The sequence below is a fragment of the Pteropus alecto genome, unplaced genomic scaffold (assembly GCF_000325575.1).
Source record: "Pteropus alecto unplaced genomic scaffold, ASM32557v1 scaffold79, whole genome shotgun sequence".
NCBI lineage: Eukaryota > Metazoa > Chordata > Mammalia > Chiroptera > Pteropodidae > Pteropus > Pteropus alecto.
The window spans coordinates 10,136,740-10,156,085 of record NW_006494612.1 but is presented as its reverse complement, the minus strand read 5'-3'; the positions used below and the strand labels follow the sequence as shown (position 1 = coordinate 10,156,085).

Sequence of the window (19,346 nt, the reverse complement as noted above, 5' to 3'; positions counted from 1 at the left end):
ACTGTGCAAACCAGGGAGGAGATTGCAGAGTTCCTCTCTGGTTAAAATTGTTCTGTTGAAGAAAAAACTCTGGAACAGACTTCTCAACAGCAACACCAGAAATTGGAAGATCATGGAGCCTTGCTCGCTACAAACAAATCTGAGAAAAAGTTATTTCCAACCTAGAATTGTTGGCTAATTGATCAATCGAGTGAAGGAGATAATAAAGATATTTGCAAAAATGAAGGTGGCAAAGTATTTACTCCCCGTGGAATTTCAGGGAAGATATGCTCCACCGAAATGAGGCATTAATGAAGGAAAAGGAAAGCATGGGATTCAGAAAACAGATTTACACAGAAAAGAGGCATAGAGAACCTTCAGAATAATGTTGAAAGGAGATCTGAGGACAGCCAACATGCAAGGAGGGCTGGCCCCAAGAACAAAAAGAACCATCAGATTTCATACATGTGATTACACAGAGTGAGGAGATTCAGTTAAATTGGAAAGCTCAGGGATAAAATGAGATTGCTTGACAACTAAATACATGAAAAAAAGATCACTCACTCTGGGGAAGCCAAAGTTATATAGGAAAGGAAGATAGTTCTCTACATGGCTGACCTAGGAGTCATATTTACATAGTTGTAACATAAATACTGAATAGTGACTTACCCCCAAATTATGATAACTCTGTTAGAAGGTTGGAGAGGAATTAAACAGGTATGAAGAGAGGGGAGGTAGATAAGAGAACTAAATCGTCTCTCCTTCAAAGGTAGGAAGTTTCAGACCTTATCATAAACAAGGACAATGTATACAACAGCCAAGATAATCAGAAATTGGTTAATTCTGAGAAACACAAATCAAAGAAGGGAGTGGGCAGATTTTTAAAAATACAAGCCTTCCAGTACTACTCTATTTTTTCACTCATGTACGTTTATAGTTTATGCAAAAACAAACAAACAAACAAAAAAAACAATCTAAACCAAAAAAGAAACCCTCAAAACAGAGAGAAATTATAGTAAAGAAAAAGAAGTCAATGCAACTTCGACTTCTATGCTTCACATGGTGACCACATGTCTTGTTTAACAGTTAGAACCTTCCTATTAAAACAGATGACCAAAAAATTAAATATTTAGACTATGTAGTGGAATGTATGACTTTTCTGTCATTTTTTGAAAACTGTCAGTACTTCATTGACATTACATAGGATGAAGCAAATGTCTAGCTAAAACATTGCTGGAAAAATATGTCATCTTTGCCAGTAAGCTAAATAAATTGCAGAAACCGACCTCTTCTCAACATGAACGTAAAGAGGAGAGAATCAAGCCAATGGGATTCTCCAAAAGAAATAAGCACAGGGCAGGGAGTGGGAGAGAGGACAGCCCCTTTCGTTTGAACCTTAGTTTCCTTAACTGCAGATTTTGCAAGCTTGATCAGATGATCTTGTTTTTTTTTTTTTTCCAGTATGAAACTTCAAGTTAGACCTTCATACACTTCCTTAACCCCTTTTATTTCCTGTATTAATCTCTGACACAGTAACCACATGCCCTAGTTTTCCTAGACCAGTCTTAGTTTATATCTGCTATTCCTCCTTTAACTCTCAAACATGCCGTTTGGAAGATAAAATTACATGTCCCTCTTACCCATGACCATATCCATTTTAATCTTGTTTTATATTTCTAAGTAAAAACAGGAACTTTGTAACTTACTAATGTAACATTTCATAATTTGCTTTTTCTTAAAATTTTAGAGAAGTTTCTGATTCCTTTATGGGTGGTTTGTGAACGATCAAGAATTTTTAAAAAAGAGTAAGTGATAATGCAAACTCTCTTTTAAAAATATTTTTCAGTGTGCATAATATTTAAACTTTTCTAGTAATCTTAGAACATTGGGTACTTCTTAAAAATTATGACTAAAACATTGTAGAATTCAATATTCTAGACAATACAAGAAATTTTAATTATAAAACAGTCCCAGAATAAGGTCTTCTACCTGAGTTTATCATCAATTATGACAGTAATCTCAAAAGAATGTTCTCTCAGCAGATTATAGGTTTCGTCCATCATGATGGCTGTTACCAGCTGGAGAATATGTCCCTTCCACTGCAAAGACGAGCTCTGTATGCTAAATGATTCCCAAATTTTCTTTAAGGCTAGGACTAAAAGTCCTGCCAATTCCCTGAACAACAAACAGTTCACATATTATCCCATGAACTTAAAAAACTCCTTTCATAGTGAGCAGTGCTAAAACGGATTCCATAATTGATTACTCAGTTATAAGGGAGATTTAACATTGCTTGGTTTTCTGGAAGAAACAAAGAGTTCCTTAGTTTTAATTAAATATGCACTTTCCCTGATATAAAACATGTCTCTATGAAGAGCAGTGATTTGGTTCAGCTTTTTTTTTCCTCTTAACCACTTAAGTCACTTGCCTGTGGAATTTTCTTTTTTAAGTGAAATAGATACAAGGTCCATTAGAAAGGGGAAAAAGCCCATTTAATTCATTTTCTTTTAAAGACACATGATTACCATATTTTTAAAAATTACTTTTAAAAAAAGCTAATGTGTTTGAGTGGATCATGCTATTGTGACTAATTTACATCTGCCCTAACCTAATGAAAACAAAAGGAAAGCTGGACTTGGCACTCCCTTGCACTTTACATCTCTATTAGAAAGTATGCCTGAGTGTTTGGATCTGAGATCCGGTTTGCTTGGTAGCCTCAAAGGGCAATTTTCCCTTTTTTTTTTTTTCAAAATTTGCTTTTGCTCATTTCAGACAATTCATCTTTCTGAATGAGAAAGAGTAGAAGACAGGAATGTTGAATGAGGTTAAGTAAACGGAGAATCTGTCACATAAAGCAAGTTTAAATCCCAGTAACAGCATCCATGCAGGACAAACGGAAGCATTATTCTTTTGAAAACATTACTCTTTTAAACAGTGTGTAATGACATCCTCCCTAGAGACTTTTTCCATGAAAGAAAAAAATACTTCCTCAGAAATCATTTTCTAGATTCTAAGTCTAATGAGTGAAACACAGTTAAAAGTCAAACTTGTGTTTTCTTTATGTAAGAAGGTTCAAAATTAGAACTGCAAAAAGGTGCTCATAAAGGAGTCTACGTGTCCTGGTTTTCTGTAACATGCTGGCATTTCCACAAACAAAAAGAAGATCACCATTATGACTTTAGACCTGTAAATCGGCAAATGTGTCCTCACCATAAAATTTGAGCCAAACACATTTTCCGTTTTCAAGGGAGAAATATAGAGGACTCAGATATGCTAAATGCATACTTACTTCCTTTTAAGTTCCTTTGAAGTACATCACTGTCTTATGCTGAAGTGTGAACTGTGGAATGATTCTAGTACTCTGTGCTGCCCTTAACTCCTGAGGACTCAATTGCAAATAAGAAAATTTTATGTTTTTAAAAGTTTGGTACTACTCAAATACCAGAAGTTGGCTTTTGTTTTAAATGTTTAAAATATATCTAAATAACAAAAAGGTAAGTAAGCAGAGAAATTACTTCTTTCCATTCAAACAATACTTTATAGGTTTAATTAATGCATATCCAAATAAACATTTCTCTTCAGAGATTTCGAATGTTGTATACACATGTTGAATGTAATGAGACAAAGAAGAAAGACACTATAGAAAATCACAATTATGATGTTTATTTAGCAAAATAAATTTAAAGAAAGTTTTCTATTAAAAAACGTAATTCTAGCTTCCCCATCTTCTTTGGTATTGAAATCAATGTGCAGGATATAAAATATTTTATTTTGAAGTTTAGTCATTGGGTCTACAACAGTTTTCCATATAAAGAAAATAGAAAATTAAGTTACCTATAATTGTTTTATTTGTTGAACAACCAATGGATGCACCAAAAAATCAGTTACATATGTATAGTTTAATATCATCAAAGAAATATTCATTCATAGATACACATTTTCTACTGGAAATATATTTTAAGTTTTTAATGATTTTCTGCCACCATTTTACTATGTTATCTGGACAGTAATCCAATATGCAGGTGCTATTATTCACTTAACTAATGAATTACTCTCCAAGGAAGTCGACACCACCATACCAGGACTTAGCAACATTTATTTTCAACATGAATACACCATTTAAAAAAGTCCATATTTCTCAGAATGTGTGCTTCAGTCTTTTCATAAAATCGTATCTGGAAATTGCTAATAGCATTAAATTAACATGAATAAAATCAATTTCTATCTCTTTTTGGTTTCTCTTAAGAAAAAATATTACTTAAAACCAGACTTTTTGTTTCTCCTAAGAGTAGTATTATGTGAACTGCTAAATTAGCCAAGCCAAACACTTCCAGAAACACCATGTGACAATTCTTAGATAAAGTCTTTGCCTGTGCCAATGTATGTCCTTGCCTTCTTGTGTGAACATATCTTCCTACCCCTTAATTTGTTAAAATAAATCTGAAAAAAAAAATCCAATGACAAACTAGGGCGATAATTTTTTTTGCATAGATTTGTGACCACAAATGATCAAACAATTGATAGCTTCAGTGCTAACACTGCGATTGGGAACAAGAAGAGTACAACCATAATAAAATACAGCTATCTATTAGAAGGACTGCATAAAGACATCTTTGGCCATGTAGGCTCTGGGCCCTCTGGAAATATGTAAGTTGCATTGCCAACATGACAAAGAAAATAGCAATGTTCAGAATCAGGAACAGTCTGGTATATGAAGCAGACAGTGATGAAGCTTTGCTGTGAGTAGTTGTCATCATCCGTTCCTGTCCAAATCGACCTTTTATCAAGCCATTATTTTTGTGTTTCTCATATGTTACATCTGCAAAATCTAAAAGATCTTTCATTTCTTCATCTTCGTCAATGGGCAGTTCTTTCTGTGCCAAAATCTGAGCTTTCTGCCGAATCTTTTTTTCATTGACTTCAATCTGTGCAAAAATATCAGGGACAGCATCCACAAATTTATAACGTTTGCCTGCCTTTCGGTTTTTCTTTGACTTGCTTTGCTGCTGCTGATGTTGCTGTGATATGGCAAAAATCCTGTCGATGGCCTCTTCAGTCTGTCTCTTATCTGAAAACCTCAGCAGGCGCTCAGCAGTCTTCCTAAAGCTAGCTGTGTTCCGGACCCGGGACAGGATCTGCTTCTCCAGCAGCTGGAACACTGGTTTAAAACGCTGCAAGTTCTGTTCCACAACAGCGGCATAGTCCTTCACCTCAGGGACAATGGTGCTCTTGATGGCTGAACTCCGGTCAAAGAGAATTTTCTGACGATCTGCAATGACTTGTGCAAAGGCAGACTGTCCTGTGATCTCACCTGTCCAAAGGTAGATGGCGTAGGCGTGCTTGCTAGTGGCTATGAACACATCCAGTTGTTGAGAGTCTCCGTGGATGCTGAAGCTCTGAACATCTACGGATGGCCCTATGAAGAGGTAAGCTGCCCTGGTGATGGGACTTCGGAGGTGCATTGTGACATTCACATAGTTTGTCCCATTGTAGGGATAGCCCCGAGGGTATGTCACTGAAGCAAAGGTTGCTTTCTTACTGTAACCTGTATCATCCATCCAGTACATTTTATAGAGACCATCTCGCTGCCTGATGAAAGCCCCATGGACCCCATCGACCACTGTCTCCTCAAAAGGGAAATCCACATTGTGGAAGAAGCTTGCTGCTGTCTCCAAGGGACTCTCCTCTCCCAGATGTATTTCATCCACAAGGAGGAGAAGCTGTGGATGCAGGAGGATCAGATTCCTCCGAACATTCTTCAAATTGAGCTGGGGGTTATAAGCTCCCACACCTTCTCCTCGGATGAAAACCACCCCATTTTTCTCCACTGCTGCAACCACTCTCCCTTGACAGCTGGCTGCCAGGTCATGCTTATACTTGGACCATTTTGATGAGCAGTCTTCTGTGACCTGACCCTCCCAGGGAGAAAAACAGCTCTTAGACACAGCTGGGGAAAACATCAAGGCATTGTTGAAGAAGGTGTACTTTGGCCCATAGAGAGCCTCAGTAATGAAAGGCACACCATTGGGAGCAAAAGTAAATGAGTTTTGATCAGGATGTTCATGTCCTGCATTAAAATTTCTCCATCCTTTGATCCAATCTTTGTATTTGTTTCTGTGGACAATGTCATATATTGCACGTCCCCCAAGTTTTCCTGACTTGAAGGAAAGAAAAGATCTATTGATTTCTGCAGGCAGTGCACTTCCATAAGTCACAACACCCCAGTCGTCAAAATAATGCAATGTAGGGGTGCCAAAATCTGGAGGAGGGACAGATTTCAAGCTGGCATCATACCTGAAAGAATTAATTTTAAAAAATTAATTGATTTTCTGAGGAACTGAAAATAACACATGAGAACTGTGATGCCACATTTGGTAATGAAGCTGGTGGAAACAATGCCCAAATGCTATTTAGAGCACTAGCTAATCAGACTGTATTAGACAAATGTAGACTGTGTTAGAGACATTTCTGAGAACACCTATGGATGATCGGCATGTGTAGGGGAACACCTTTGGTGAAAGGGAGAGGACACGTGCCTTACAGCATGTGATCCTTGGGTTCGAGTCTGAAATAGATTGCTGCTGCTAATCACTATACGAACCTTCCTCACTTAACGATGTCGGAGCTGCCATCCAAACAACTGGGCGCAGAGAATTAAGCACTTCATCTAAATCTGGATAAGGGGCTCCTATACTAGGGAACCTCGCGTTAAGATCTAGACCCTAACAAGGCTTGAGTTGTAATAAAATAATTTTTCTGCAACAAATGGTATTATTAAAATTTTGGTCGAGTACTTTTTACCCTCTAAAAAATGAATTTAAGTAGAGTTGAACTTCGGATATTAGATAAAATTTACTGCCGATATTACATCTAAGAAAATATATGGAGGAAATTCAGAAAACTAACAATACTGGAGGATTTCTAAATGTGGCTACCACTGCCGAGCCCAGATCCAAAGGTTCTGTTTTAGTCTGCAGATGATGTCACACATTTTGGACAATAAATGGCATCTTATTTTTATAATAAATGTTTTTTATCTAGGTAATACAAAAATTAACATTAAACTTCCACAGTGATTAAGAACACGAGTTTTTACTTTGGAAAGGCTACAAAAATAATAATAAACATAATTGTTTGTTTTTGATGATTTGAGATAACAGCTTTGACAGGTTCATAAGATTTCCTGCCCAAGGGAAGAAAAGCAGGTCTGTATTATTAGCTTAGATACTTTTTTCTAATGTAAATTAATGATCAATGGGAGGGTTAATTTTATTGGTGCTTGAATTTGGCTGTTTTGTCTATTGTTCTAGAGTCTGTTTCAGAACATTAGAAATTGTGTCTCTACTTAGGTCTTGTATAATAAAGTTGGGTTAATTTTGTGATTTAACAAATCCAGATACAAGCTGAATTTGCCATCCTTCTCTCAGTTTTTGGTTAGTTTGAATATTCCTATAAGGCAGATTTTAAATCAAGTTAGACTTAGCATTAATCTAACTCCTATAATCAACTTTATAGAACTCTCTTCATTGCTTATTTATAAGTAAGTGAAAACACTATTAAATAACTACTTTATACCCCTAAAAAGAATCAAGAATGGCTGTATGTTAATATATTTAGTTCATCTGCGAATAGTTTTAAAAAACACTGGTTAAACTATAGACACCTCTTTTCTACTGTTATTGTCCTCTTAATTGTTTAAATTTAAAAAAATAATAAAGAGAATCAAATGACAGAAGCTTATTTTGGAGTCAAACACAAATTTTTAAAAACTTGAAAAGACATCAGGGATTAACTAGTTCTCTGTAATTTTTATTTTAATTTATTGGATGCAATATATTTGGCAATATATTTGGCAGTACTTTAAAAAGGAGGCTCTGGCTTCTCTTTCTGAGCTTAAAAGATTAAGGCAAAAAAAATTACACAGTTCTTTTATTATCAAAGTAAAACTGTCAAATATTGTCAAACACTTTTAAATAGTTTCAAAAATTTAGTAACTACTTTCCTGTTAGAAGATTATAATGCTCCATTTACTAAAACAAAACAAAACCTTGTACTTTTTTTTTTTTTTTTTGGTGTCATTATTGGAATAACCCAGTCTAATTTTGTGGTTTTCTCTTTATATGATTTCAAAAACGACGTAAATCAAAACATGCATATCTATGATATAGTGTGAACCTAGGACATCCCTAATAGAAAACCAAAAACTGCAAACAATAATTAGATCTTAAATGTAAGGAAATGTTTCTAACAGAGTTTCAAACACTGCGATTTGCATTGAAGTTGTTGAAGTTGCAGGTACTTAGCTGACATAAAGAAAAAGTTTAAAAATGTTTTAGGATTAGTCTTTTTTTTTTTTTTTTTTTTCAAATGCAAAAAAACTAGCACACTGTATCCCTGGGTACAATTTCTTCTTAAAGCCAGCCCAACGTGTCTTACCAGAGAAATTCTGTATGAAGAGTACACCAGCGCTGGCCTTTGGATGGTGTCCCTGGACCTTCCATCACACGGTTCTTTCTGATTTGATCAGCCAGCCAGTTACCACTGCCATTACGCATGACAAATTTATCCAGGAACACTAATTGGCTTTCTGGACCATAAAACCAGTTGTAATTTGAGTCTGCAATAGCCACAGTCCTTTGAAACCCTGGGGAAAGAAGTTTGACAGAACTAAGATAAGTTTAAAATTGCCTACTCCCTTAAAGGTCTAAACAATGATTTTCAATCCTGCCTGCAATTAGAGTCAATTTTGTTATCTTGGATAAAAATAACAAACAAAACCTCAAGCCCATGCTCCACCCAACACCAATTAATCAGAATCCCTCTGGACAGTCTTCCACAAATCTGTGTGTAAGTGTATTTGTTATACGGCAACTCGTCATTGATAATGAAAAAGCTGCAACAATTAATGCGTACATAACTGCCCACCTTTCTCATTTTCCAGTATCCATGCTATATGCAATTACATTGGCACTGATACATACACTATCCTCTTGTGCATGGTGAGTTCCTGAACCTAAAGTGAGCACAAGCTCTCCTACCAACTCATCCCACATCCTACACCAAGATAATTCAAAAAGATGCTTCAATTTGGCCTCCAATAATGTGGAAGTTATAAGGTATAGGGGAGAAACTGAGTTTCTATAGGAAGAAAACTTAACAATTCCCACAGAAGATCCTGCCAGTATGGATTGCTGGAAGTTAAAAAAAAGAGAGAAAATGCAAAGATCATACAGGAACAGATCAGAAAAATAAAAGCCAGTAACACTGCATATGCTCCAGGGATTCTTAAAAAAGAATGGGAGAAACCTCTGGGTGAGACAATAATCACTACTAGAATAGCCATTGTAGAGGAAAAAAAAAAGAGAAATGCTGAAAACAGACTGACTTAACACAGAATCCCTTCTAAATGTTACCAGGGCTCTATTTCTATAACTTACAGCTGAAATTTTTGCTCTTACAAGTTTAGTGAATGTTCTTCCAAGTAAATCTTATTATAGGATGTGATTTTTCTGAATCTTTTACTAATCTGTGAGTTCTTTGAAAACAGATGATGTTTTATTCCTCTTTGAATCTCATGCCTAGTACAGTGAACCGCACAGAGATGTTCAGTAAAGGTTTGTTGAACGAATTGACACAAATATTTGAATCTCCCTCTTAGAAGTGTTCATCCTGTCCTTCCTAGCTTAGAAAGTAGCCACTACAAACTCACAGCAGACTCAAGCCCTGCTGTGGTTGGCTGTTAGATCTCAGCTCAAATTACAAAGCACTGCGACCACTTAAAGGTCCCTTGTTCTAGAGGGCCTTTGTTTATCAAGATAAACTACAAAACAGGTCTCTAAGAATGAGGAATGAAACAATAGCGTCCTGAATGTAAGTCTAAACTAAATCTTAATACGGTTCTTTTGCTCTGCAGTATTTTTTGGAAAACTAATCCAATAATGGAGATTCTATCCAATCCATGAGTATACAATGAAGCAAAAAAGATTTAAATACTGAATGCTTTACTGTAAGTCTAGAATCATCATCTTAAAACTGCATTTCACTGGAGTAAAAATACCCATCCTGATGAAAACGTACCTCCTAAACTTTTTCTAACATCTCAGTTCTGTTTAGAAACAAGGCGAATTACAAAGCTCTCCTAGAAATAAATAAGGTCTCAAATCATATATATCTTTTTTTTTTTTTTTAGAAAGCTAAGGCACAAGCAACAAGAGATTAGTTTTATAACAATTCATTTTTTCGTTAGTTTTCTATACTTAATACTATTTATTTCAATAAGTATATAAATAAAATAATAAAGCTTCAACTTAAATATGTAGGTTCAATCTTTCATTTTGAATCATGCCCATATAGTTTGGAAGAAACAATTATTAACTAAAAACCAAAACAGGATTGATAGGGATCACACAAAAAGGAAAATTAACATGTCATCATAAATGCTTATATTCTGTTTAGATTCAAGGAAATGAATTTGAATATGTACCGAAGTTTCACATATACAAAACAAAAGTCCTGTGGGGACTACAAATTATATTTGATCCATTATGCTCCAAGCTTTACAATACCTAAATCACAAATCCTTATGTTAACTCCCACGATGTTTTGCCTATATAACTCTTGAATTGAATTCTACTTTGAAAAAAAAGAAAAGTCCTTTTAACCACCATTTGACTCAAACCCCACACTTCTCTAGCCCATTTTCAAAATCAGGAAAAATTACAATAGTTAACATTGCTCCCTTGTGATTCCTCACTATACCTGGCAGGATGGTTCTATACATAAATGCAAAGTGTTGTTTAAGCCATGGATGGCCAAAGTGGTTGATGTCAAAGTGCCTCTGAACGAGAAACATATACTGGAAGAGTGATCTAGTGGTATAGCTGCCATATGCAACTCCTTCATAGAGGGAGCCATCTGTCACCTCTCGGAGCAAGACCAGAGACTTCTCCATGATGGTCAGAACTTGTTTGGTCCATAAGTAGGCTTCTTGAAGATACCCTGATGGATGAAAACACATGGAAACAATGACTAAGGCTGTAACAAACACAAACAAAAATATAGTCAAATAAAACTCTCAGAGTTATCTGACTAGTTTTATATTACAAACAGCATTTTGTAAAACTCTCACTAATCAACATTATAAATAACATCCTGCTAATCCAGGTTTGTGATGGGTCCATGATGTAAGTTAAAAGTTCTTAAATACAGATCATTTATTAATGAAATGAAGATACACCTTTAAATGAGTGTCAGTCATTCTCCAATCTTTAATAAACTGAAACCACATCACGTCTAAGACTATGAATTGTACATTAGTTTATGTCGACAGGAAAAGATCTATATACTGAGACTTTTAATTCAATTTTCCTAAAAACTACTACTTGAAAATAGTTTTTGAAGTTTACCACTTTATAAAACTTTCACCATTATTTTATAGGATTTATAATTAGCTGCAAATACTATAAAGACAAAATGGGCAGTCTTCAATTCGTTCTGTCATTAGAAGACAATTTCTCGTTCTTTTTGTACTTTTAGGTTCCTTAGGATCTGAAAAGGCAGCACAGCGGGGCGAAGAGGTCATTGGAGGGGCAATCTAAGGGCAAACAAAATCGATTTGGAGTCCACAACATGCCAAACATAGCTACGTAATTTTGAGCACTTCTTCAACCTGTCACATTCTTCCATCTTCCCAATTGAAAATTAAAGGTCTAAAAGCTTTTTAAAAAATCCTTTCCACTCAGAAATGCTAGCATTCTACAATATTTTCAAGACTAGATTTTAGGTAACAACTGCTCACCTTTCTTTAACATTCATAGTTTACACAGTACTGAACATAATCTTACTTAATCCTTTTAACAATTCAATTATGCATTATTACTCCAAAATTACAGAGAAGTCGTCTTGTTCAAGACCTCTGGTGCATGACTACAAATGAACAGAACTTTGATCTGAACCCAGGTCATAAGATTTAAGGTTTTGTTGGCTTGTATTTAAAACACACAACCCCTGAGGATAAAATGAAGCTCAGTGCTAATGTGGGTGGAGTCTTATTGCTTCACTCCCAGACATGTGTGTGATCATCGGTGCTGAACAGTCTACCACCGTCTCCCAGGTGTGGGCGTTTCCAGGGGCCCAGGTACCACAGTTCCCAGCCTAAACCTAAGGTCCCAGGGTAAGTAAGTCCTGGCTCCTCTCTCATGCAGGCAACACTGTTTCTCAGGCTCAGCTGTGCAGGGAGGTGACTTAATTGTGCCCTATATCCACCTTCCATCCAGCTCCACACCTGACGTGCCAGTCTTCTGGATAGTTTTCAATTTCCATTCTCTAATCGTTAGGGTTTAAAATTCCAATAATCTTCATCTTTTTCCACTCTGTATCTTCCATCTGCAACCAGACACCAATGTGACTGATGCTTAAAATCAGGCCTGTTACTCACTGCTCCCTGGATATTTTTCCTTATAACAACCATGTTCAGGAGATATGAGGAAATCTCTGCCAACATACTTCGTAAACTATAAATCTGTCAATATGACTTACCAGAGTTGTTACTGATGCTATTTTCCCACCATCCATACAGCTCACCTAGAATGTTCATTATTTTCACTTACCATATTCTATCCACCCTTCAAAGTTCCACGAACCATCTCAAACTCACTTAAAGAACATTGTTGTTTTGAATTAAAACTTAATACACTCTATTGATATGTAACCATAACTTTGTAATACCTCTTATTTCATTCCCTAGTGCTACTATAACTATTGGGTGATCATTTAAACATCTCATTCACATCGGTCTCCTTTCCAACTGATTTGTAAATTGCTTATATGTGATCCTGTGGTCTGTGCACCAAGCCTTAGACAGGGTTAGCAGAACGGACAGAAAATTCTAATTCTCCCACTTTTGAGATTTTATGAGTCCAGTGGGTACTACAGATATGCTCTATGCTACCTCAGTCAGTATCCATGGTCTGGAGAACATGGAATTAATGAAACAGGCTGGCCAAAGTAGCTCCTAAAGTTAGAGTGAGTCTGCCAAAAAAGCGGGGACTGTAAGCCTAATTGTGAACTGAGATGTACAGGACCAGAGATTTCATTCCTTTTTCTGCCCACTCTTTTAATAAATGTGTGTGCTTCTTATGTAGGGGCTCCGGAGAAGTGTATCCCAGAGCCACCTATAACTTTAATCAGAAAAAAAATGCATCTGAAAACTCCTGTCAGAGGAGAAGTACAAATTTTGATCCAATATGAACCAGTCTCAGACTTTGAGATTAAATTTTATTTGTTTTTGTGAGAGTAAGGGGCAAAGGGAACTAGGATGAAAATTCACCCTTTTAATCAAGCTTTTCTTAAATTACTATGAATTGAATTTCTATTCTGAGAGAGGCAACAAAATGCAGTAGGAAGAGATGGAACTTTTGAGTTTGGTCAGAACTGGGTCCAAATCCCAGCTACCTTATATGATTGATGTGAGAAGTAAATAAAATATGGACAAGGATCAGCACATGTCATATGCTCAATTAATGTTAGTTTCTTTACCTCTAAGGTCTAATTAAAAGTGATGGTTGGTTGATTGAACAAGTTAATCTTGAGGAAAATCTGATGCTGGATAATCTACAAAATGCTTTATTCTATGGAGAATATAATCAAGAGTTAAATTCTTTTAGATTTGCCAGCTCCAAGTACCTATTTAATATCCTAATTTTCACTGTGATCTTAGGGTTGCTTTTCTTAAATACAATCTTATTTAGTCACTTATAGACTTCCACAGGAGCTGTAATTAAGTCAGAATTATGAGAGAGAAAATATAATATTAGCAATTACATTATATTTTAAGGTAAAGTCGTTACATGATCTACGAAAGTCACTTACAAATTTGACCTAAATGATCTAGATTGGTTGTTTTAATTCTTTAGAGAATAAAAGAGTAGTGGTGTAATGATTACTCATCTGTGTGCAAGGAACATTCATTTCAAATAATAAACCACCTGTTTAGCTTTTAAAAATGCCATTTATCTAGGCTGGCTGTCTCCACTGTCAGAATTCCCTGGAAAAATGAATATTTGCCACTGATCATGTGCCATAAGAATATGGCTTAGGACAATCAAAAGACATAATTAAATAAACTGCAGGCATGAAATGAGGAAAGAGATGTCTCTCAACTCTCTAAGAGATGGCCTTGGTATTACTTCATCACAATGGCTTAGTTAGGATCCAAGTATGAACATGTACTGGTTATAAAAATGCTTTGCTCACAACATGGCAATTTTGACTCATGTCAGTTTGGGCATCCCTCAGTTGTGTCCATACGCACCTTGGTTCATCAGAACTAGGCTTCCTGTGAGCAAAGCCATGCAGTTGGTAGGCTGATGATTGTGCAGATATTGAAATCCCCATCCTCTCCTATATGAGGTTTCATACATATATCCAGAGGCATTGGCAATCACTTCAAGAAACCTTTCCTGTTGTGTCTTGCTCAGGTAGCTATACAGGAAGTCATAGGCAGTGGCAAAACCGACCAGGGAGTGAGCAAGAGGGACTTCATCCCAAGGAGCATCTTTCACCAACCTGTAAAAGAAAGTAAGCCATGCAAATGAGTACAACAAGGCCCACAGTTTTCATCGTACTTTTTAAGTGTCTATTACTCAGAACTAAAGGACGCGATTGGAGATATAATCCAAGAGGTTTATGACACAGAATCGACTTCCCTACTCATTAGACACACACATAAAATTTATCTAATGTGAAAATTACAAAGTCAACACTTTTCTCTCTTAGGCTTCCGGTAACATCAAGATGTTGAGAATTTTTACTTTTGATATTTTTACTCTTGATGACAGATAGTAGAATATATTCAAAAAGATCTAAAGCATATAACATGTAGTAGCAAGGCAAAATTCCCTGGTGTACCCATTTAACTGGTGCTCACTCTCCCCTTTTTACCTGCATAAGAATTTCTCAGTTCTATTCTCATGGCTGCCTTGCTAAAAAGGGTGAGCACATACATCTCATTTTATTTCCCATAAGCGGGTCAAGGTGAAGGTAGCATGATCTATAGTTTATGACCTCTCAGTCTGGACAGGCCAACTTTGTCGACACCATCATGGGGAGATTAGCTAAAAAACTGGTATAAGTGAGAATCAGCAATGAGCTGATTCTAACTATTTCTACATCTTGTTCTTCTCATAAAATGAAATGCACTGCCTCTAAAGTCCTTTGAGCATCTTTCAGAGAAGTCTAAAACTGGATCTAGAAGCATTAAACTGTCATTTTCGAGGAAGCCAAATTTTTGCTTGACTTGCTATACATCATTCAGCCAGTATTTTAACAGTGTGTGGCCTGTGTTAAACAGGGAGCTAAAAAGGATTTTTCACAATCACAACTCTACGGAATTATCCAGAAAACCCTCCCCATATGTTCAGGATGTATTCGAGTAATCTCTAAGAGAGGGAAACAAATGAAGAGTGTGCTGTTCTGGTCGGAGGGAGAAGGAAGCTCTCAGGGATTAGACTGAAGCTTAACATTTCTATGCCATAAGCCTCTTTTGGCAATCTAGTGAAGTCTTAATCTCTTTCTCAGTATGTTTTAAAAGTCATAAGATAAAAGATATAGTGATACAAGGAAAGCTATTACTCTGAAATGTAATTATCAATGCATATTATTTTTTAAAATTGTGTTATACAGGTTTCTTTACTAAGGTATTAAGTAAGATTTAACAGCATGGATAGTAACAAACATAACTTATAAGGAATGATGGGAACAAATAATATTTTGAAATGTCTACAATAACTGTAACGTGATATGAAAATAACTGTGATATCTATCTGTGACAAAGTTACAAGTTCTCCCAATATTACTAAAGTTGGTTATCTATATTCATGATTGGAAAGAAATGCTAAATTTCAGTTAGAGTTTGTGAAAGCAAGATGCAGTATTTCCCTCATATGAAACCCACACACCCCAGGTTAAGAACACTTAAAAATGTTCGGAGAGATTACTTCTAGACTATGTTCTTCCTTTAGGAGTTAATATTAACGAAGTGACCTTAGTGAAGCCTCCTCTGGTTGCCCTGTCAGAATGGCAATGTCACTCCCCAACCAACAATCTCTCATTTCTTTTCCTTACTTTTTGTTCTCTTAGCATATATGTGTGTATATGTATACTGTATGCATATGTATCCCTTACTGGAATTTAAGTGCTGTAAAAGCAGGGGTTTTTTCTTCTACTGTATTCACTATTGGATCCCCAATCCTACAACAGTGTCAGGCACACAGGAGACTCTAAATAAATATTTTTGGAAAGATAGAAAAAAATGAAAGAATGCTTATAAAACTAGGCCACACTGTTGACAATGAATATGCAATCATTATGCAATCAGGAATTTGGAGGAATCTCTTGGTATTTCATAATGATATGTGTTTGATAGGTTGTTCTAGTGAGACAGCCTGGTGCTAAAATGATTACGGTTGATGAGTTTCTTAGCCATTTGGTCATAGACAAAGCTGCCTTGCCAGTTGGCTTGCCAGTATGTATTGTTTGTAAACAGAATGTGAAGAGTGTGAATTAATTCCCTATTTCTAGGGAAAAAAAGCAACAACTCATACTGCAAGTTCCCTGTCAGCGAGTGAGGACCACAGTCTTCACTGACTCATGACGACTGGTGAGCCAGGCAGAGAAATCAGGTCATCCGTTTCTCAGCTCTGTGTCTGCGCCATGTCATGCTGCATCTATAAATGACAGCGTATTCACCTAGCCATAATAAGGTGACATCAGCAAACTGCTTCTACCTACCGAACACTGACACATCTGATTAACCAATGAACTTATTTTTTTTATAGATAAAAGAATATCCTTCAGGAAATATCACTATGTAATTTCTGTGATAATTTCTAAGCTCCCACATAGTTGCTTATTCCAAATAGTTTTTAATTCAACAAAATACTAGCACACTGATAAAAAAAAAAAAGTTTATGATACTATCAGGTTCATCACTATATTATGAAATATGACTTGTAATAGCTATATTTCACACAGGTTACCTAAGTCCTTTACCAATACAATCATACCCAGCCTCAAATACAAAGTACAGTAATGGCAGAGAACATATTTTACTGTCATGAAAAGCAAAGGAAATTGCTTCTAGCTCATGGATGGCAGAGAAGAAAATATCTAATAAAATGTGATTCTGACTAGTGGTTAATCAACTTACTGTAAAGCTGGTTAAGTGGGGAATCATTAAAAAATACATACAGGTATCCATTTATGAATTTTATTTCAGCTTAAAATAGCTATAGACACACCATTCACCAATCGTCTGAAGGCGACCTAAATGCCTTTTCTTTGAATATGGGTCTACAGATTTGAGTTTCATTGTTCCTTCCTGCAGATAACACATCATCATAATTTCTAGCTTTGTTTTCTTTATACTATAGGAAGAAATTATAGATACCTGTGAAAGACTGTAGAATCCTTCCAGATTTTTAAGTTATCCCCTAAAGTTTATAAATCTCACCCACACTAAATTATAACAGCAATATTTTACAGTAAGTTGCTCCAAAGCATTAAAGTTGGTTTTAGAAACATCAAATTATTTTTATTTTTGAACTCACATTTATTCTATTTACATAATAGTATTAAAATTGTGTAATTACAGGTATTAGTAAAACTGGCATCAACTGGTTTAAGAACAAATACAACTGATATTTGTTAAGCACACAAGTCTATTGGTGGGAACAGAAATGAATGAACATGGTAGAGAAAGCCCGACCAGCAGTCTAGGTAAGATGCTACTTGGTTATACAAGGAATGGAGGTTAATTTCATTGGCAAGTCAGTTAAGAGGAGGTTAGGAAAACTTTTACTTTATTCCTGTTTTTATAAGCCATACTTTTGCCCCTTAGAGAGATGTTCTTAAAGTTAAGGTCCATGGACCCGTGGGGTCCCCAAGACTCTTTTAAGGGATCCCAAATAAAAATTATTTTCATAATAATGTAAAGATGTTATACGTTGATATTTGCACTAGTGGTGCAAAAGCACTAACAGCTAAAAATTCTGTCACCTTAGCAAGAATCCAGACTGGGGCACCAACCTGCACTAGTAATCCTCGTATGATTCTGTACTGCTGTCATTCACTCTAAGTTAAAGTTAAAAAGCCAGTTTCACTTAATAACATCCTTTATAAAGTGGTAAAAATGATTAATTTTATAAAATCTCAATCTTTTGTGTATATGTCTCTTCGCTATTCTGTGTGATGAAATGGGAAATATGTAAAAAAGTACAATGAATATCAAAGTGCAAAAACAGTCACGAGGAAAAGAATTTGTGCATTGAGTGAAGAACTGAGCTAGCTGCTTTTTTTCATGAAACATCATTTTTACATGAGAAAAATGACCAACCGACAAATTATAGTTATTTAGACTTGAGTATTTAAGTGGAAGTTTTCTTGAAAATGAACAAGGAAGCCTGACAGTTCAAGGAAAATGGAAAGTCTTGGTTGCCAATGATAAAATTTGAGCTTTCAAGCAAAAATAAGAACTTTGGAAAACTTATAACCACTACCATGAGCTTAAGAGCTTTCAAATATATATAGTTATACAAAAGCAACACACTTCTATATAACTCATAGGTCAAAGAAAAAATTATAAGCAAAATTATAAATTATTGCTAATGATAATGGAAATACAACACGTCTGAATTTGTGAGGATACAGCTAATGCAGTCTTTAGAGGAAATTTTATGGCACTATAAGTTTTATATCAGAAAACAAAAAGGTATAAAATTAATGATCTAAGCTTCCACCTTAAGGAGCTAAAAAAGAGCAAATTAAATCCAATGACAATAGTAAAAAACAAATAATACAGATAAGACAAAAACATGAAATATGAAACAGATGAATAATAAGAGAAAATCAACAAAGGCAAAATTAGTTCTCTGAAAATACAAATAATGGTTGAATAGGAATTGAATATGTAAGTAGATATTAACTACACAAACTTTAACTTCTGTATGTTTGAAATTTTTCAAATTAAAAATTTCAGAAAAAATGATCATTTATAAATGTTATAGTAATTGTGTGTATTTTTACGTGTTTATTTGTTTTCCAAAATTCAATAAATTTTATAACATGAAACATTAAAAACATGCTATTTCAAATATAACATGATACATACAGGGTAAGTACTCTAGGACTGAGAGTCAAGATCTAAAGATTCTGACATCAAGGGTTTCCCAAGGAAAAGGTTTAGCCAAATTGTTATCAATCTTATAGTGTACCTCATAGCATACCACCCCCCAAAACACAGAGTGAACAATCAGCTGTTTAGAAGTTGTGGTAGGCAAATAATAGTCCCCTCAAATATATCTACATCCTAA

General features: G+C 35.4%; 1 protein-coding gene across 3 annotated transcripts in view; it reads right to left on the bottom strand.

Annotated features, from left to right (window-relative positions):
* Positions 1-3,621: 3,621 nt before the first annotated feature.
* DSE (dermatan sulfate epimerase) overlaps positions 3,622-19,346 on the bottom strand; it is a 56,335-nt gene continuing 40,610 nt past the window's right edge. For all 3 annotated transcript variants that reach the window (XM_025042392.1, XM_006926102.3, XM_015600120.2), the window contains 4 exons: positions 14,291-14,544; positions 10,738-10,977; positions 8,416-8,623; positions 3,622-6,273 (listed from right to left, as the gene is read on the bottom strand). In XM_025042392.1, coding sequence (XP_024898160.1) covers positions 4,512-6,273; positions 8,416-8,623; positions 10,738-10,977; positions 14,291-14,544 — 2,464 coding nt within the window. In that variant the 3' untranslated portion in view covers positions 3,622-4,511. The remainder of the gene's footprint in view (positions 6,274-8,415; positions 8,624-10,737; positions 10,978-14,290; positions 14,545-19,346) is intronic.